This window comes from Mobula birostris, chromosome 6 (assembly GCF_030028105.1).
Source record: "Mobula birostris isolate sMobBir1 chromosome 6, sMobBir1.hap1, whole genome shotgun sequence".
Taxonomy (NCBI): domain Eukaryota; kingdom Metazoa; phylum Chordata; class Chondrichthyes; order Myliobatiformes; family Myliobatidae; genus Mobula; species Mobula birostris.
This window is the reverse complement of record NC_092375.1, coordinates 34,533,744-34,555,436: the sequence shown is the minus strand read 5'-3', so window position 1 is coordinate 34,555,436 and position 21,693 is coordinate 34,533,744. Positions and strand designations below refer to the sequence as shown.

General features: G+C 41.3%; 1 protein-coding gene across 4 annotated transcripts in view; it reads right to left on the bottom strand.

The window, feature by feature from the left end:
* LOC140198930 (NXPE family member 3-like) overlaps positions 1-21,693 on the bottom strand; it is a 38,665-nt gene that overhangs the window by 13,131 nt on the left and 3,841 nt on the right. For 2 of the 4 annotated variants that reach the window (XM_072260197.1, XM_072260198.1), the window contains exons 2-5: positions 18,171-18,266; positions 16,472-16,631; positions 3,347-4,134; positions 378-466 (exon numbers count right to left, since the gene is read on the bottom strand). In XM_072260197.1, the coding sequence (XP_072116298.1) occupies positions 378-466; positions 3,347-4,134; positions 16,472-16,600 (1,006 nt within the window). In that variant the 5' untranslated portion in view covers positions 16,601-16,631; positions 18,171-18,266. The remainder of the gene's footprint in view (positions 1-377; positions 467-3,346; positions 4,135-16,471; positions 16,632-18,170; positions 18,267-21,693) is intronic. The other 2 variants (XM_072260196.1, XM_072260199.1) reach the window with 1 other exon arrangement.

Genomic DNA, 21,693 nt, shown 5'->3' with positions numbered 1-21,693 from the left:
CATCTTGAAGTTGTCTTTAACTCACACGCTGGCATGTGAAAGCACACACCACCTTCTGAATGTCACTCTGAAACAAGCTGACTCCCCCACAGGAGTAACGGTCCTTCCTCCTTGAAGCCATTCATCTGCACAAAGCACCTTGTGCAACAGGGATGGCATCCTCAGCCATCTTCCCTCCTGTCTTCTCCCAGCTCCCACCAAAAAGGCCTCAATCCACACCAGTGTTTGTCAGAAAAACCTCTCCACCCAGTGTTCTCTAGAACCTGCTCTCAATTCCACCACCCTGACTGGCTGACACAACATTCCTAAGTCGAACAACAAAGCCCAGTTAAAATATTTATGTTTAAAAGAAAATCTGACGGTTCCATTAACTTTACCTCCCACTTCCCCTGCATGAGGGGATGGCTTGACTGTTATGTAACCTGGGATATTGGGTAATAAGGCCTTCTTGATGACGTTGGATTCCCTGTAGGAAAACACATTGTATCGTTAACCACTATCAACATAATAAAAATTAAATCCATACTGCATTTTTCCACAAAACATTTAATGAAGCCATATCCCACTTCTTTAGATTAGTTTAATGCCTAAACTTTTTCAAGGTACGGTAATCAGATCCCACAACTATTTTACTGTCTCATTTTATCAATTTAAAATATATTGCAGGAGGATTTTTTGAGCTAATCTACAAAACATTGTGCATCATGTCAAATCAAAAGAACCTGTCAACAATTTTAAAAACCAAAATTGTGAGACTGAAAAAGTGTTCATCCCTTTTGTAATTACTATGTTAACTTTCATCAGGTGCAATACTGTATAATTCCTCACCAATGCACTCAATTTGTTGGTGTGCAACATTAGAGGATCACTGTTTTCCATGAATAAAAATAAATAGCCCCTCTCTTCTTTAAGGTCCAACAATAAGGTAGATTTTCAACAGACCAAACCAAAATGAAAACACAAAACAGTATTCAAGACAAGTCAGGGAAATGATCATGCAGCACACATCTGGGGAAGGGTACAAAATCATCTCGATGTCACTGAACATATCTTGGAGCTCAGTGAGACCCACCTTGAAGAAGTCACAAAATACAAAACCACAGCCACACTGCCTAGCTCAGGCCACCCCTCTAAACTTAGCTGCTGAAGAGTGGCATTTGTAAGGAGGCTACTGTGATGCCAACAGTCTCTCTGAATGAGTTGCAGAAGTCAGTGGCTGAACTGGCTCCATAGTCTCCAGGCCTTGCACAAAAAGGGTATTTATGGAAGAGTGACATGGAGAAGCCCCAGCTGAAAAAAAGCATATCCTTGCCCATAAAGACTTTGCAAAACATCATGTAGAAGATACTGTGAAGAGGTGGAAGAAGACCTTGTGATCGGATGAGACTAAAGTGGGACTTTGCCGCAACACTAAGTGGTCCATGTGGCACAAATCTTACTGCACATCAGTCAGGTAACACCGTCCCCACTGTAAAGAATGGTGGAGGCAACATCATGCAGCAGTTCATTGAAAAACAATGTTATGAGGATGATTTTCAGCAGCAGTGACTGGAAATCTGGACAGCATCGATGGAAAGATGAACACTACTACATACGGAGAAATCCTGGGTAAAAACCTGGAGCCTTTGACAGAAAGCTTAAACTGAGAAGGAAGTTTGTTTTTCGACATGACAGGTCCAAAGGACACTGCCAAGGCAACCATGGAGTGACTTCAAATGAAGAACACTGTCATCCTTTAGTGGCCCAGTCAGAGTCCTGACCTTAATCTGATTGAACATCTCTGGCTCCCCAACTAACCTAGCACAGCTTGAGCACTTTTGCAAGCAGCAATGGACAAATCTTGTTCCATCGCTTTGTGCAAAGCTAGAGACTTACCTAAAAAGACTTCTGACTGTAATATCCGTGAGAGATGGTTCAACCAGGTACTTAGTAAGGGGGGGATGAATACTTTTGAGCTGCTGATATTTCAGTTTTTTAAGATTTAGTTTTTTTATGCCTTACAATGTTCCCTGTTTTTTTCAGGTTCTACTGTAGAAAAATAAGGAACATGTGATTCACAAGCATAAATTCTCAATTAAATTGATCAAAATCCCTGGTTGTAATATTCATTTATGTGAACAAAGGGTTGGGGACTGAATACATTTACAAGGCACTGTACATTTGAATATTACCCCACAAACAGGTTCAAACAGGCAATAGCCATAGTTTATTCAGTGGGGTTGGTAGGGAGGAGATTCCTTGGTATTAGCAGAGGGGGCACCATTTTTATTTCAGCTGGTTTTCAGCTCAACAGTCCTTTGTGTCAACGGGTAGATTCTCTGTTGGGCAGAAGAGAAACGGAAAGAGTAACAGCTGGGGGGGGTGGGGGGGGTCAAGATTCACAGATCATGGGGTGGGGGAGGCAGGGAGATGGAAAGAGATCAGGATTCTGGAGTTGGGTACAGAACAAGAGTGTCTGTCCTGGAGAGAATCTCTTCTGCTAAACGTAACCCACAGACAACGCTGCAATGGCAATTATCTTACGGATCGGGGCCTCTGTCTCTTCTCTGCAGTATGTTACTTAATGCCAATCAATTTTACGTTAGGTTCTCAACAACTTTGTAAATCCACAAAGTTAACTACATGGTACCACACCTAACTCTGTTAACATCCAGTGAGGAGCAACCCTTGAGTTTGAAACTACTGACATTTAAATTCTTGAAGTTTAACCCAATGATTCCAATCTAAGCAACACATAGGAAACCTGTCCCAATTAATGTCACAATTTAAAACACCTGCAATGAAGGTGAGCAAAAGTGGTTTACAGTCATTTAACTCAATTCTTCACTGGGAAGGCTCAACTGAAATGACTCGAATTAAACCTGAACTAATGCTAAGTAATAAAACCCTAAACTTCCCTTAAACAAGATCCCTCCATGGTACCACTCTTCCCTATTACGTTCCCCAACTTAAAGAGTTATTCATTGTTGTCCAATTCATGTAGATCCCCGAATCAAATCATGCTGCCAATCTTAGCCACAGCTACAAGCTCTGGAATTCGTTCCCCAAATCTCTGACTCTTAAACATATTTCTTAACCCCAATCTTTTGTTGATATGCTCCATTATGTGCTGATATGGCTTAGAGTCTAATTTTATATGTTAACACTTCCATGAAATCACAAGGTTTACGGGATTAAAATGGCTTTGAATGCACATTGCTGTAGTGTTACATTACCATGCACTAGGAAATATTAACTGCTCCTTCTCAACCAGTGCTAGGAAGTGCCTTCCTTCCCATCACTGAGTCACATCATAACTTTGCTCAGAATTTGAAGAGGCAAAATATGAATAACGCAAGCTACAAACCTGTTGAAATAAATTGCCTCATCTTCTTTCAAAAGGCCTTTCACATACGCTCCTTTCGCATGGTTGATGCGAGAAGAGCAAGGAAGCTTTGCAGGTTTGTAACAGAACCAAGGCTCCCCAGTCCTGAGATCAGTGAAATTACAGAGTGGCTTTGTTTCAGTCAAGTAAAGATTGCACATGGTGGTCTCTGAGGTAGTCCCAAATCTGAAGGCACTTTTAAAAGTTACCCTATCCAGCCGTTCCTCACGTAGTCTCGTAAGTACTTGGATCACTTCACTGGGATGAACCAAGGAAACAGACACTTGGACTTTTCCCGGCCAGGATAAGTTAAAGTTTATATAATAAAATCCATTTTGGTTGTCTATAACTGTTCCCACTGAACCGGCCTTTAACTCTGGGCTGTGGATCCGGGCAAGGATGTAATCACCCCCATATTGCTTTGGATTTCCTTCATAATCGTACATGCGAAGCATCACTTGCAGCGTATCGCCAACGTAGAAAGTCTTTCCAGAATTTAAAATAACAAAGCGAGTACGCGACGGGTCACTGCTTTTCAGAAAGGGCACAGCAGGGTTGGGAGGCTTTGGCCATTCGATTAGTTTCAAAAGCACTGAACCCTCCAGTCTTTCTTCCGGGGTGAAGCTGTGATTCTGATAACCATACTGCATCAGCCTGTGTACCCAATCAGTCTCCCGCATTTCCACTCCTTGCTGTATTGTGGAATAAAACTTTGGAGGTGGCGATCTGTTCCATTGGAGGTCTGATCGAGAAACTGTGTACATATTCAACTGCAGAAAGAATAATTTTATTGACCATGTTTACTGTTCCGTTCACACTCATTGTCTCAACCCTCCTCCCACACACACCAAAGTACCTCCTTCTCAGGTTGAAACAAAAACAAAACTGCTGCCTCAGGATTAGCAAGAAGAGGAAATCAACCCATGGAAGATCTGCCCAATAACTTCTAGAGAACTCGGAGTTTAGCCAAACAGTCCCCCAAAACTGCCAGACCTGAAAATTCTTAGAGTATGTAGCATTCTCAGATTACTGAGGAGATTGGATGACTATTCAGTGCTTCCCATTCCTGAACACCATGCCATGCTCTTTATACAGGATTGTAGAAATTTACAGCGCAGGAAGCCACCTGACCTATCATGTCCCTGCAAGCTGAAAACAGACCTTGCTTTAATCCCAGTTCCCAACACGTGAACATAGACCACCAGCTTGCTGCTCTTCGTGCACATCCAGCAACTCTTGAATATACCGTTTCCACTCCTTCAGACCCTGAAGCACCTTCAATAACTCCAAAAGACTGAGGTTTGGTAAAATACTGAAAGGCTTTTATTCGCTGTACAATACGACCTCCATGCTGAGTGTCTGCCCCTGGACTGAGGGGGAGGGGCAAGGCGAAACACCTTTATACCGGACTCTGTGGGAGGAGCCACAGGGGCAGTCAGCAGAGGGGCGTGTCCAGACAGTTAACCCAGTTACAACATATATACATGGTTTACCACAGACCCTCACCATTCATTGAAGCAAATAGTATTTACTCAACTCCACTCTAATTCTTGTAACAATCAGATGATTATCTCCTGATTTCCCCACTAAAGAAATTAAGTAGTTTTTATTTGCCCTGTCTTGGCCTCTCATAATTCTGAGCATCTCAATTAAACCAGTCAGTTACTCCACAAAAGGATCATAGTCGGGGTGGTCCCTTCTCAATTCTCCAGCCTTGGCAATACCCTCAAGTTCCTCTGCATCATCACTAGAACTGTGTAGTTCCTCCTGTAAATGCAGTCACCAAAACAGCACACTATACTGCAGCGGACTGATGATTAACAGTTTGGTATCATTATTATCTTCGTTCACTAATGCCCAGCAGTCCATGCACCTAAACGGCGAATGGCACAAAACAGAGACTCCTTTGCCAGCATCTTCGGAAACAGCTCTATTTCCATCTTTAATATATCTTTCTCTCTCCTTTTCAGGATTCTTTTGAAGGCCCTGGGGTTACACGCTGACTTCGGTTCTTTGCAGGAATGGGTCCTGTTCTTAGGGTTTCAGGACTGGCCGTTATTCAGCAAGCCAAGGGTTTGGCCTGGGGAGTCCAGCTCGGATTTGAAAGTCTAAGATCTCGGGGCTCTGGAAACGGGCAGATCGAGGGTCGGTGTCACAGCAGGACACCCGTGTGTCGGCAGGGGAGTTGGAAAATCTACTGTTCTGTGCCCAAAGGCCCGAGATCTTTGAGATCTTTGGGAACAGAGCTCGGAAAAAGTGGCTTTTAACATCGTAAACCAGCAAGTTGTTTGTTATGTCTCCCCGCTCACAGGGAAAAATGGTGACACCTCCTTCTCCCTTATTAGGGAGAGAGAGAGCCTGTGGTATGTCGAATGCTGGGTGAAAGTCTTTGGGGTTACTGCAAGTCTGTACCTTTGCTATTGCTTTTCTCACGCTTGAGTGCTTGGCGGTGGGTGCTGATGCTTTTTTGTTGCTGGTGGGGGAGGCAGGATCGTTGCTTGCTGCCGTTTACGCGCGGGAGGGAGGGGAGTTGGGAGGAACTTTAGGGTTCTTATGTTTAACTGTTGTTCATTCTTTGGAGCATTACTCTGTTTTCGTGGATGTTTGTGAAAAAAAAGTGCTTCAGGTTGTATATTGTATACATTTCTCTGACATTAAATTGTACCTCTGAACCTTGATAAAATCTTATCTATCTGCCTTGTGGTCAGAGGATTTAACTCCAAGATTTCTCTGTTGCACATTTTCGTCTGTTCCCATTGCCATCTCTAAACTTGTACTTCTCCTGACTGAAACCCACTTACCACACAACTCCACATTAACTCATTGATAACTTGCTGTAGACCACAACCATTTTCCTCACTATCAACCACGTGGATGATACAAAATTGGCCACACATACATATAAACACGAAAATCAAGATTCTAGAAATAAGCCCAGTACACCTCATCTGCCACCAATCTTCCTGTCAGTAAACTTGCAATTGAGCACTGCCTTTTGCTTTCTGCCGATATTTAATTCAATTCTGCGCTTTGCCTTTACCAATAGAGAGTAAATCTTTCTCATGAAGTTTATCAGGCACCTTGCTGAAGTGTCCTACCAAATGCCTCCCACCAATCCCTCACAAAATTCAATTGGAATAACTAAACAAAGCAGATGGGATCATGGGCTTTATAATTTGGAGGCATAATTTATAGAAGCAAGAAGTATGGTGTGTGTGTGGGGGGGGGGGGGGGAGCTAATTGAAACCTATCGAATATTGAAAGGCCTAGACAGAGTGGATGTGGAAATGGTCTCCTATAGTAGACAGGTCCAAGACCAGAAGACACAGCCTCCACATAGAGGGACGGCCAATTAGAACAGTGATGAGAAGGAATTTCTTTAGCCAGAGGGTGGTAAATCTGTGGGTTACATTGCCAGGGGCAGTTGTGAAGGTTAAGTCATTGAGTATGTTTAAAGTGCAGGTTGATATGTTCTTGGCTAGTCAGGGTGTCAAAGGTTATGGAGAGAAAGCAGGAGAATGGGGTGGAGAGGAGTAACAAATCGGACATGGTGGGATGGTGAATCAGATTTGATTGGCCAAGTGGCCCAATTCTGGACTTATGTCTTCTGGTCTAAGACTGTGACGAACCTTCATACAGCATGGTGTCAGCCGCTAACTAGGTACTTACAGTTGGGTGTATCAGTATTACAGTGGAGTAAAAGGAATTACTGAGGCACGAGAGAGGAGCCAGCCAGAATTGACTAGTAAAGAACACGGGTAGGGCTGACAACAGAGCAGCAATGGCTGGAATTTCTGGAAGCAACTTGGAAGACACAGGATATATACATCTCAAAGAGGAAGAAATATTCTAAAAGCATGACACAACCATGGCCAACAAGAAAAGTCAAAGCCAACATAAAAGCCAAAGAGAGGGCATATAATAGAGCAAAAATTCGTGGGAAGTTAGAGGATTGGGAAGCTTTTAAAAACCAACAGAAGGCAACAAAAAAAGTCATTAAGGCAAAGATGGAATACAAAAGTAAGCTAGCCAATAATATTAAAGAGGTTACCAAAAGTTTCTTCAGATACATAAAGTATAAAAGAGAGGCGAGAGTGGATATTGGGCCACTGGAAAATGATGCTGGAGAGGTAGTAATGAGCGACTACAAAATGGTGGATGAACTGAGTAAGTACTTCGCATCGGTCTTCATTATGGAAGACACTAACAGTATCAGTTACAGGTGTCAGAGGTCATAAAGTGTGTGAAGTTACCACAACTTGAGAGAAGGTTCTTGGGAAACAGAAAGGTCTGAAGGTAGATAAGTCACCTGGACCAGATGATGTACACCCCAGAGTACTGAAAGAGGTGGCTGAAGAGATTATGGAGACATTGGTAATGACCTTTCAAGAATCACTAGGTCCTAGAATGGTTCCGAAAGACTGGAAAATTGCAAATGTCTCTCCACTCTTCAAGAAGGGAGAGAGACAGAAGAAAGAAAACCACAGACCAGTTCGCCTCACCTCAGTATTTGGGAAGATGTTGGGTGTCAATGAGGTCTCAGGGTACTTGGAGGCACATGATAAAATAGGCCGTAGTCAGCATGGTCTCCTCAAGAGAAAAGTTTGTCTGACATATCTGTTGGAATTCTTTGAAGAAATAACAAGCAGGTGTTACATACCTCATGGATATCTTGTGACTGTCTTGTGAGGATGATGTAATGGTCTTTTGGAAGTCACCTGATGTAATTTTCCCGCCGATGTGAGGTCACGTGATGACATGTTCACCACAGGTATAAAAGGAGACCCCTGGGGTGATGCAGGGGGGTTTCCAGTTAGGACGTTAGCCACAGACTCCGCTCCGCTGCGTATTTGCCTTATGGCACAGTCTTGATTTAAAAAGGAGTTTTACGTTCTATTGTAAGGTACAAAAGTGCTGGACCGGCAGTTTAACCAATTTCTGCCAGGTTTGTTGATGTATCTTTTCAGTAATATTGGAGAGTGAAGACAGGAACCTGAAAGAGTCGTTTGACGGTTGAAAGGATCGACCATTATTGAATTCGTTCAAGAAAGAGTGATCTGCATGAGATAGCCTCTGCTAAAAGTGGCAGAAAAGGCTGGGCAGGATCTAGTATACAGAGGGAAAGGTCAGTGCCTTTGAATCATTTTATTTCTGTCGTCATGAATCCTGCGGACAAGGCAGGATCCGGCTGGGACTGACATGACATCGTGTCTTCGAGGAATTCTTTACTTCAGGAAAGTCTCTCCTAATTGACTGTATAAATCTCTTGGATTTTTGAATCTACCATTCTAAGAACTGTGTTTGAATTTACCACTTTAAGAACTCTTTTCGCATTTATCGCTTTAAGAACTAGTACTGAGTGGTGGTTTGTTAAATGGCCACATAGCAGTTTACTTCCAGTTAAGATATTCGATTGTGTATTTTTTATATTGAGTAGAATTTAATAAATGTTTGATTGTTTTTATAAAACCTGACTCAATTCAATTCTATATTCATTGTTGCCGGTCACGTGACATAATTTGGGGGCTTGTCGGGATTGTTCTGATTTTGAGTTTAAGTGCTTGTTTAATTACCTATCTTATTTGGAAAGGGGGTTATACCCGATTCTTTTGCTTGATTGGTGTGTGAGTGGTATTCGGCAGCAATGAATATTGACGAGTTTATGGGTTCGCCTGACCCGGCGTTTTTAGCAAATGCAAGAAAACCTGAGGTGTCGGAGATTGCTAAAAGGTTGAACCTTAAAGGAATTACGAAGGGTACAACAAAGCCCATAATTCAGAGAAAAATTGCTGAGCATTATATAAGTTTGGGAAAGTTTGATGAAGAGGTGTTAAGGAGGTTTCCAATGAGTACGCTGGAAATGCAGTTACACCTTGAACAGATAAAGTTTGAGCAACTTAAAGCAGAAATGGCTGAAAGAGAGGCAAATAAAATAAGGGAATTTAAAGAAAGGGAAGCTGAAAACCAGAGGAAATTTGAGCTGGAGATGGAGAAATTAAAGATGGGAAATCAGTCCTCTGGTTCAAAGAAACAGTTTGTAGCTAGACGTGAGGTTATTTTGGCTCCTCCATTTAATGAAACAGAAGGGGACAAATATTTCCAACATTTCGAAACTATTGCTCTAAGCTTAGAGTGGCCAAAAGAGCAATGGCCAGTGATGTTACAAAGTGTAATTAGATGCAAGACACAAGAAGTTTATACAGCTTTAAATGCTGAGCAAGCACTGGATTATGATACTATGAAGCAGCATATACTGGAGGCATATGAGTTGGTTCCGGAAGCGTACAGAGAAAGATTCAGAAATTTGAAGAAATCTGTGGAAAAAACGTATGTGGAATTTGCCTACAAGAAATCAGCGTGTTTTGAGAGATGGGTTTCCTCTAAAAATGTGACTGGGAACTATAGTAAATTAAAAGAGTTGATTTTACTGGAGGATTTTAAAAGGAGCATTCCTGTTGAAGTAAGGACATACTTAAATGAAAGGGACACTGCTACATTGCAGGAGTCTGCTAAATAGCTGATGAGCATACTTTAATTCATAAGAATAAATTTTCTCCAAGTAGGACTTTTAAAAGGAAAAATAGCACAAAGAGTCAAGGTAAACCAGAAATTAAATATGAAGTTAGTGAGAAAGGTAAGGATGAAGGAAGACATGTGAAGGAAAGACATTTTGGTCTTATTTGTAATTACTGTAAGAAACCTGGACATGTGATAGCTAACTGCTTTCGATTGAAAAAGAAAGAGAAGGAAGCCGTCCTAGATGCTTGTGTGCAGCATATTGAAACACCTGTAAAAACACAGAGTTTGATAAATACCAATGAAGTTTTGTCAAGTGTCTGACCAAGTTAAGAGGGGATATGAACATTTTATAACCGAAGGATTTGTATCCTTGAAAGAGGGATCCAATCCTGTACCAGTAAAAATACTTAGAGATACTGGAGCTTCTCAATCACTAATGTTAGACAGTGTTCTAAAGTTTAGTGATGAGTCTGACATTGGTGAGGTAAACTATATGAGGAGTTGGAAGTGCCCTTATGCCAGTACATTTACACAGAGTAAATTTAAGGTCAGGATTAGATACAGGGGTTGTTAAAGTAGGACTATAATCCAGTTTACCTGTGAATGATGTTGCTCTATTGTTAGGGAATGACTTAGCTAATGGACAAGTTTTTCCTGATGAACATTTGACAATAAATCCTAATTCTGAGGAACCACAGAGGGATTATAACATGGATTCTTCCTGTGTTGTAACCCGAGCTATGGCTAAGAAGACTGAGGTACAGGATGAGGTTGTTACCCATGACTGTTCAACTCGGGATGTGAATTTTGAGGATGTGTCAGAAACTTTCTTACCTTCATTATTTGATCAGGATTTTGGTAGTAAGTTTGACCATGAAGATTTACCTTTATCTCAGAAGGAGATGATGGCAGAGCAGGGTAGAGATCCTGAGAAGGTTAAATTAAAGGAACAAGCCCTTCCAGATAGTGAAATAGAAGAAGTGGCAGGAGGATATTATTTTGAAAAGGGAGTACTAATGAGAAAGTGGAGATCACCTACAATTTCTGCAAGTGAGGAATGGAAAGTTAATCATCAGGTAGTTGTTCCTAAAGTTTATCGAAATGAGATTTTAATTATGGCTCATAGTATTCCTTTGGGTGGTCATCTAGGTGTAAAGAAAACTATGAACAAGGTTTTTAAACATTTTTACTGGCCTAGTTTGAGAAAAGATGTAGCGACATTTTGCAGAACATGTCATATGTGTCAAATTGTGGGTAAACCTAATCAAGTTACTCCAGTGACCCACTGCAACCAATTCCAGCATTTGGTGAGCCGTTTTCCAAAATTATTATAGATTGTGTAGGCCCATTGCCAAAAACTAAAACTGGACATCAATATTTGTTGACCAAACCTAGACACTGTATGTGCACAGTGTCTAGGTTTCCAGAGGCAATACCTCTTAGGAATATAACAGCCAAAACTGTGACAAAGGCTCTTATAAAATTTTTTACTTATTTTGGGTTGCCTCAGAAAATACAATCTGATCAAGGTAGTAATTTTATGTCTGGATTGTTTCAGCAGATAGTTTATAAACTGGGAGCAAAACAGATTACCTCATCTGCATATCATCCAGAATCACAAGGAGCCTTGGAAAGATTCCATTCTACCCTTAAAACTATGATTAGGACGTATTGTGTGGTACAGGAATCATTAGGTTTTAGTCCTTTTGAACTTGTGTTTGGACACAGAGTTCAAGGATCTTTGGCCTTGTTGAAGGAACAGTGGATTAATAAAGAGGTGCACACTAATTTGCTGGATTATGTTTTAAAATTTAAAGAAAGATTACACAAAGCTTGTAGCTTGGCCAAGGAAAATTTAAAATCAGCTCAAGAGAAGATGAAGACTTGGTATGATATGGACACTAGAATGAGGTCATTTAAGCCTGGAGATAAAGTGTTGGTTCTTTTCCCAGTGCAAACGAACCCATTGCAAGCTAAATTTCATGGTCCTTATGAGTTTAAATCTAAAGTAAATGACGTGGATTACGTGATTAAAAATTAAAAACCCCAGATCGAAGAAAGCCAACAGAGCTGTGTCATATAAATATGATAAAACCATATTATGAGAGAGAAGCTGCTACTATGACTGTTGTGCTCAATAATGAGTCTGATCTTTCTAAAAACTTAATGGAGGATTCATCTGAAACTTATTTTAAACCCAACATTATTTCTGCCAGGTTACCAAACTCAAAAATTCTGGAAAATACTGATGAGAAATTAGCTCATTTACAGCCAGAGCAGAGGGAGCAGATGAAACAGTTCATTTTTAAATATAGGGATTTATTTCCAGACGTTCCTAGAAGAACCACTGTAGCTACGCACGATGTAGATGCTGGAGGTGCAAACCCCATAAAACAACATCCATATCCAATGAACAGGGAAAAATGTGAACTTGCTGAACAAGAAATTAAGTATATGTTAAAGAATAATATTATTAGACCTTCTAATTTGAATTGGAGTTCACCGTGTGTTATGGTGCCTAAGCCAGACAATAGTATTAGGTTTTGTACAGATTACAGGAAGGTGAATGCTGTGACAAAAACTGATGCATATCCAATCCCTAGGGTAGATGATTGTGTGGATAAAGTTGGACAAAGTTCCTTACAAAGATTGATTTGTTAAAAGGTTATTGGTGTGTTCCATTGACGGATAGAGGTAAAGAGATTTCTGCATTTGTAACCCCATCTGGGTTATATGAATATAATGTTCTTCCCTTTGGAATGAAGAATGCACCAGGTACTTTCCATAGGATAATTAATAGTGTGATTCATGGGTTAAAAGATACAGATGCTTATATTGATGATTTAGTTACAGGAAATAATACATGGAAAGCACATGTTACTGCGGTGGAGAAACTATCTGAAAGACTTACAAAAGCTAACTTAACTATTAACTTAGCTAAAAGTGAATTTGGTCATGCCACAGTGACCTACCTTGGTTATGTTGTGGGTCAAGGAAAATTAGCTCCTGTTCAGGCAAAAGTTCAGGCAACTTTAGAAGTACCCACTCCAACTGGTAGGAAAACTCTTAGAAGATTCTTGGGTATGGTAGGATATTACCAAAAATTTTGTAAGGATTTTGCGAATATTGTTCTTCCATTAACTAACCTCTTGAAGAAAAATGAAAAGTTCGTTTGGACAGAACCTTGTCTAGAGGCCTTTGATAAATTGAAAACTATGGTATGTAGTCAACCTGTGCTCAAATCCCCTGACTTTGAAAAACCATTTTCATTAGCTGTAGATGCTAGTGATGAAGCTGCAAGAGCAGTGTTACTTCAAAGAGATGAGGGTGATGAAGTTGATCGTCCGGTAGCTTACTTTTCTAAGAAATTTAATGCCCATCAAAGAACTTATTCAACAATAGAAAAGGAATTAATATCTCTTGTTTTGGCTTTACAACATTTTGAAGTGTATGTTGGTACTACTCAGAAACCACTCATAGTTTACACCGATCATAATCCATTAGTGTTTTTGAGTAAGATGAAAAACAAAAATAGAAGATTATTAAATTGGAGTTTGATGTTACAGGAGTATAATATTTTGATCACCCATATTAAAGGTAAAGATAATGTGATCGCTGATTGTCTATCTAGATGTTAAATGTACAATGTAAATTTTTTATGGAGTGATATTTTAACCTTTGTAACACTCCTACTGTATATTAGTTTGTAAAAGGTTGTATGATGATACTGTGTATACTGTGTATGTTGTAAATTTTATACATTTGTATTTTTTTTGTAAATAGTTAATTGTTAAAATTTTGCTCCTAAAAAACCAATTTTTTTGGAGGGAGGTGTTACATACCTCATGGATATCTTGTGATATCTTGTGAGGATGATGTAGTGGTCTTTTGGAGGTCACCTGATGTAATTTTCCCGCCAATGTGAGGTCACATGATGACATGTTCACCTCGGGTATAAAAGGAGACCCCTGGGGTGATGCAGGGGGTTTTCCAGTTAGAACGTTAGCCACAGACTCCGCTTCACCGCGTATTTGCCTTATGACGCAGTTTTGATTTAAAACGGATTTTTACGTTCTATTGTAAGGTACAAAAGTGCTGGACCAGCAGTTTAACCAATTTCTGCCAGGTTCATTGATGTATCTTTTCAGCAGTATTGGAGAGCGAAGACAGAAACCTGAAGAAGTCGTTCGACGGTTGAAAGGATCGGCCATTATTGAATTTGCTCAAGAAAGAGTGATCTGCATGAGATAGCCTCTGCTAAAAGTGGCAGAAAAGGCTGTGCAGGATCTAGTATCCAGAGGGAAAGGTCAGTGCCTTTAAACCGTTTTATTTCCGTCGTCGTGAATCTTGCAGACAAGGCAGGATCCGGCTGGGACTGGCGTGACATCGTGTCTTCGAGGAATTCTTTACTTCAGGAAAGTCTCTCCTAATTGACTGTATAAATCTCTTGGATTTTTGAATCTACCATTCTAAGAACTGTGTTTGAATTTACTGCTTTAAGAACTCTTTTCGCATTTATCGCTTTAAGAACTAGTACTGAGTGGCGGTTTGTTAAATGGCCACATAGCAGTTTACTTTCGGTTAAGATTTTTGTTTGTTTATATTGAGCAGAGTTTAATAAATGTCTGATTGTTTTTATAAAACCTGACTCAATTAAATTCTATATTCATTGTTGCCAGTCACATGACACAGGATAGACAAAGGAGAATCAGTTGATGTTGTGTACTTCGATTTTCAGAAGGCCTTTGACAGGGTGCCATACATGAGGCTGCTTAACAAGTTAAAGAGCCCATAGGAAAGATACTAGCATGGATAAAGCAGTGACTGATTGGCAGGAGGCAAAAAGTGAGAAGAGTGGGAATAACAGAAGCCTTTTCTGGTTAGCTGCCGGTGACTAGTGGTGTTCCACAGGGGTCTGTGTTGGGACTGATTGCTTTCACGTTATATGTCAATGATTTGGATGATGGAACTGAAGACTTTGTCACAAAGTTTGCAGATGATATGAAGATAGGTGAAGGGGCAGGTAGTTTTGAGGAAGAAGAGATGCTATAGAAGGACGTGGACGAATTAGGAGAACGGGCAAAGAAGTGGCAGATGGAATATAGTTTTGGGAAGTGTATTAGTTTGGTAGAAGAAATTAAATAGTTGATTTAATTCTAAAGGGAGAGAAAATACAAAAAAAACTGAGGTGTAAAGGAACTTGAGAGTCCTTGCAACACACACAAACTGCTGGGGATCTCAGCAGGCCAGGCAGCATCTATGGTAAAATGTACCATCGACATTTCAGGCCAAAACCCTTCAGCAGGACTGGGATTCAGAAAGATGTGGGGTGACCTCACTGAAACCTATCGAATGGTGGAAGGCCTAGATAGTGGATGTGGAGAGCATGTTTCCTATGGTGACAGTGTCTAAGACCAGAGGACACAGCCTCAGAATAGACAGGTATCTTTTTAGAATGGAAATGAGGAGGAATTTCTTTAGCCAGAGAGTGGTGAATCTGTGGAATTCTTTGTCACAGGCAGCTGTGCCAAGTCTTTATGTATATTTAAGGCAGAGGTTGATAGATTCTTGATTGGTCAGGGCATGAAGGGATATGGGGAGAAGGTAGAAAATTGGGGCTGAGAGGAAAATTGGATTAGCTGTGATGAAATGGTGGAACAGATTCAATGGGTCAAATGGCCTAATTCTGCTCCTACATATTGTGGTCTTATCCAGTTTTGAGTGTGACACTTCAGGAAAAAGGTGAAGACTTTGGAGCTGATAATGATATACCTAAATCATTCCAGGGTTGTGGAAGTTTATTCATGTCAAAGATGGCTGTGACTGGGATCTGCTGAAGGCCCTTAAAATCCTGAAAAGTAAGGTCAGGGAGGATAGCAGGAAACTGTTCCCATTGGAGCAAGGGTCATGAAATGAAGATGATTAGCAAATAGAATTGAATAAATGAGAAAATTGTTTTGTTTTTTTTAAATTTCATTTCACGCACTATGAGGGCAAGGATGTTGAATGCAGAATCTATGAGGCATTAAAGAAAGAAAAAGCAGGTGGATAAGAATCTGAAGGGGGGGGGGAGAGAAAGAGTTAGCCAGGTACCATCAACCAGTTCAGACAGAGGGCTGAATGGATTCTTTCCAAAGCCACAGCTGTTCTTTGATTCTATGAAGTTGGCCCCTGCAATATGTACTAATCTACAAATGCACTGTCATTACTTGCCTAGGCTACTACAGCAACACTTTCCAAACCCATGATACCAAGGACCACAGGCTCGAAAATGCCACCATCAACAGGTTTCTCACCATCCCAACTTGGAAATGCCATCATTGCTAGATCTAAATCCCTGAAACTATCCCTGTGGGAGTACCTTCACCGGAGGGACTGCAGTGGCAAACCACCAACTTCAAGGTCAATATGGGGTGGGTAATATATGCTGGCCCTGCCCGTGTTACCTACACACCCCCGCCCCCACCCAAAACATATACAACTGCGAAAAAACAAAAGCAATCATCAGCAGAGCATGCAGGGTTTTTTTGCCAAGAAAAGCAGAGGCAGTATTCCAGACTGTCAGAAAGCATTTACTATTTTGTGTACCTTCACACTGGGAAAGTTAATACACACTAGAAACACTGTCAGCAGGACAAGTGTGAAGAAGAGCAGACGATGTAGGCAGCAGACAAAAGTCATTGGTCTTCCAGCTGGATCCATTCTGCAAAGTTGCATTACTCCAATGCATAATCACCTTTCTGTAAATCTGCAAGTGAAAAAGAATAAATACCATTACCTCACAGCATCTGATTTAATCCCCAGGACCACCTTGTCACTAAAACACCAAGAAGCAAAATTAAGCCCAAGGTCTACATGACAGTGTATTCGAGCTCACTCTTAAAAACAATAATGGTCGGGACAAGTCACTGTAGACCAGTCAGTCTTCATTCAGCACCAGAGCTGAACAGGCAGAACGAGAAACACCGGTGAACATGGTTTAACAATGATGAATCATGGTCAACTTACCCAATCGAATCCATTAAAGACATAGCCGCAAACATAGATATGGATGAAGTGGCTGATGGTAATATGGATTTATAAATTGGAGAAGGTACCGCAAAATTAATCAATACCGTCAATCTGCTAGCAGCTTGAGGAGTCACACCTTGCACATGGGAAACAGGTTGCTCTTTTGCTCTTACACAGAGAGAGAGAGAAGAAAACACAATAAAAGCAAAACACTTTCCCCACACAGCAGATACATCCCATGGCAGATAGGGCGAAGGGGAAGGATATTTAAAGAACAGAAGTAATTATTTTGTAAAGCTGGTACTTAGAAAAAGAGACAATCACCAGAGGCTTTCCTGTGGCTTATGATCCCATTTCTAATCATAATTGAATGGAGCTGGAAGTGTTGGATGAGAACAATTGTACCCAAGGTGAAGGAATGATGGGAGCTGAGAGTTTGTAGAATTCAAAAGGTAAAAAGAAAGTAAAATACCGCAAAATAAGCATCAAAAGGCAAACAAGGAAATGGCAAGGGATTAGTCATTGGCACCAGACACAAGATCATAAGTTTTAAACTTCGTCGCTGGATGTGGGTACGAAATAATTGAAGATGGTTCAGGTCCAATTCATTCTCCTTAGGAAAAGCACATCAGGAAAGGTTTTCCCCAGTTGGGAGAAGGTGAAATCATGGAACGTAATGGATGGAAATGGGCAAAAGCAGGTGGGAAGGAGTGGAATTAGATGATTTCAGGGAAAAGGGGCAAGGGTTCAGGGAGGAATCAGAAGCAGTGCATCAGCTTGAGCCGTGTTCTCAACATCTTCTGAATAGGAGGTATGAAGGGCAGTGGTGGTAGGTCGGTAACTGTGGGCATGGAGTTACAGGCAGGGGCTTCGCAGCACAGCACAGTCATGGGGCAGGACAGCACAGTGGGGTGGTGACAGTGAAACAGGCAAAATCTAACAGTGCAAGAAGAGATTATCCTTTCAAAGACCATTAAAGCAGCACCTTTCCTACAGCTGTATCATCCAAAACTGCTAATTACTGGCTTTATTTTCGATGTGGTTTCTTTTGGCAGGAAGAATAGCAGCTAAGCCAGACGCTGCAAGTTCCAAAAAGAAGCAGCAATCCAATACGTGACCACATGGTGGCAGCAGAGGTCAGCCGCTGTCCTTCTGTTAGGCTGCAAATCTGCTTCTAGTTTAGGATGATGGGGTGTGCACATGCATAGTGGCAATGCAAGACACGCCAGCTGCCGTGCCGGGAAGAGCAGGAGCACATGCAGAGGTGTTGTCTCACCTTCATTGTCTTCTCTACCTTGAATGGTACTGGTTCTCCTGGTGGTGATGGGTTGTTCCAAATGACTGTTCAGATGGCAACATGAAGATGAGGTAACTAGATGATGGGAAGGGAGCAAGAGAAATGTCTAAGGAACCCAGAGAGAAACACAAAATAATGGTCTCACCAAACTGCAAAGATTAGAAGAGTTGCATCTGATCATTGAAAGGTTCCTAGTATGACCAAATGAACCCCTGACCTCACAATTTCACTCCGTAAGATCTTGCACGTTATTGTCGATCTGCATTGCACTTTGCGTGTTGCTGTCACACTTTATTCTGCATTCTGTTATTGCTTTACCTTTTTCTACCTCAATGTACTGTGTAATGATTTGATCTGTATGAAGAATAATCCAAGCCCAGTACATGACAATGTAGACCAGTTCCAATTCCAGTACACTGACCAGGTAATCGTGAGAGTTAATTGTAGATTTCCTGCATTGAGACGAATACAGTGTCATGGAAAAGAGCAATTCCATGAGCTGCTTACAGGGTAGAAAGCCACCGGGCCTACAAGAACAGGATCAGAGGTTGATCCTGTCTCAAGTGTTAAGAATGGAGACCTGCAGATCCAGTCTATCAAGAGAGGAGTCAGGAAGATTAAAACAGAAACCCACAGCCCAAGTAGTTGGAAGCTTAAACAGAGTTAACAACAGGAGCAGTGCAAGTAAGAGAATTCTGCAATTGCTGCCGACTTATCACCACAGGGTCACAAGCCGCGGCCAGGAAACGCCAGTGCTGGAGAAGATCATTAGCAGCAAAGGGACTTTCAGCAGCTGACGGGCGAATGAAGTCAAAAGCCCGGAAGTGGAGGTGGGGGGAGAATGGAGCCATTTTCCCTCAAGGACAGCGAACTGGTCACCCCCCTGTTGAAGGATCAAGGCACTGGCATCCTGGGTGCGCAGTCCAACTGACCGTGATGAGGCAGAACAAATCTCCTGCTGGCTGCAAAGCTGCTTCCTTTTCAAATGGTGGCATGAGAGCACAAGAAACAAATAAAAGAGGCCATTCAGCCCTTTATACATGTTCTGTCATTGAAGCAGAATATGGCTGATCTTTTTACCTCGGTGCACTAACGAACATCCCTTGATATTTAAGCTTATTTAAATGCAGTCTTGAACATACTCAACATATGACCCTCCACGACCCTCTTCTATGGAGAAAAAATAGTCACCACCTGCTAGCTGAAGAAATCTGACCCAAATGATCAGTCCCTTGTTTGCAAGGTTCCACAGACAAGAGAAATCTACCATCAGACCCTGTACAAGTTTTATGCTTTTCCATGAGGTTACCACTCTTCCTTCGAAACTCAGTGAAAATGCTCAGCGCAAGACAAACTGACCATCCCAGGAATCCAGTTGCTCAATACTTGTAACACTCCCCCATTGAATACCAAGTACGTATTTCATAGCTATTCCAGGTGTGGTGTAAACAGGGACCTATATAACTGGCTCAGGGAATCTTCACACTGGCAACTTTTCAAGTTGTAATTCATGTGCCATACCCTAACCAATTCACATCTTCCTGAAACATCTCCTTACAGCATTGAATTGAGTTGAATTGAATTGATTTTATTACCTACATCCTTCACATACATGAGTAAAAATCTTTATGTCTCCATCTAAATGTTCAATTTATATTAATTTGTAATAAATCTTATGTACAACAGGACAGTCAATATAGCTTAGAAATATAATTGTATCAGCATGAATTACTCAGACTGATGGCCTGGTGGAAGGAGCTGTCCCGGAGCCTATTGCTCCTGATTTTAATACTGTGGTACCGTTTCCCGGATGGTAGCAGCTGGAACAGTTTGTGGTTAGGGTGACTCGGGTCCCCAATGATCCTTCGTGCCCTGTTTACGCACCCGTCTCTGTAAATGTCCTGAATAGTAGGAAGTCCACAGCTGGGACGTCAAAAGTAATCCCTGTGACACCACCTAGGTACAACCACCGAACCCAAACGTCATCCATTTCCTTTGACTCTCTTGTGTTGCAACCTTCTGGAAGTCCCAAAACGCATCATCAGCTGATTCACTTATTAGAACCTCAAAGAACAGATTGGATTTCTACCCAGGCGGATTTACGAAAAGTAACATAAGCTTGATCAATCTAGAATTAATCATATGTCTTTTCCAGAGTGACTGTGGAGACTCAATCATTGAGAATATTGTAAGAAGAAATGAAAGAATTGACTATTTTCTAAATGGAGAGGAAAGTACAAAAAACTGAGACACAAAGGGGCTTGGGAGTCCTTGTGCAGGATTCCCTAAAGGTTAATTTGCAATTTGACTCTGTGGTGAAAAAGGCAGATGCAATGTTAGCATTCGTTTCAAGAGGACGAGAATATAAAATCAAGGGTGTAATGTTAAGACTTCATAAAGCACTGGTGAGCCCTCACTTGGAGAATTGTGAGCAGTTTTGGGCCCCTTATCTTAGAAGGGATGTCCTGAAACTGGAGAGGGTTCCAAGGAGGTTCACAAAAATGATTCCAGGATTGAATGGCTTATCATATGAAGAGTGTATGATGGCTCTGGGCCTGGATTCACTAGAATTCAGAAGAATAAGGGGTGACCTCATTGAAAACTATCAAATGGTGAAAGGCCTTGATAGAGTGGATGTGGGGAGGATGTTTCCTATGGTGGGAAAGTCTAAGACCAGAGGACACAGCCTCAGAATAGAGAGACATCTGGATAGGAGGATGAATTTCTGTCGTCAGAGAGTGGTGAATCTGCGGAATTCTCTGCCACAAGCAGCTGTGAAGGCAGAGTCTTTATGGAAAGTATATTTAAGGCAGATGTTGAAAGATTCTTGATTGGTCAGGGCATGAAGGGATACATAGGGCAGGCAGGTGTTTGGGGCTGAGAGGAAAATTGGATCAGCCGTGAAAAAATGGTGGAGCTGACTCGACAGGCCCAATGGCCTAATTCTGCCCCAATAATATTCAAAACATAGAGCACAGATTTCTAATTATTAGAGGAATTAAGCAATTTGAGTATAATGCTGGAAAATAGCATCACAGGAAAAGAACAGCCATGATGTCACTGAACACCTTGGGGCTGTCTGACCAACTCCTTAAGTGCCTATAATGCATTAACATGGTTCTTCCATGAGTCAAGATCGTGGCTTTCGGGACATGGCGATCTGTTTCATCAGGATGCTGCCTGGTTTGGAGAGCATGTCTTAAGAGGAGAGGTTGAGCAAGCAAGGGATTTCCTCTTTGGAGAAAAGGAGGATGAGATGTGTACAAGATGATAAAAGTTATTGATCAAGTTGACAGCCAGTGCCAGGGTGACAATGGATAATAAGAAAGAATATACTTTTAAGGTGACTGGAAGAAAATATATGGGGGATGTCAGTGATAAGTTCCCTTTGTTACACAGAGAGTGGTGGGTGCATGGAACACACGCGTGAGAGTACTCGTCAAAGTAGATACATTAGGGGCATTTAAGAGACTCTTAAATACGTATGAATATTATAAGAAAT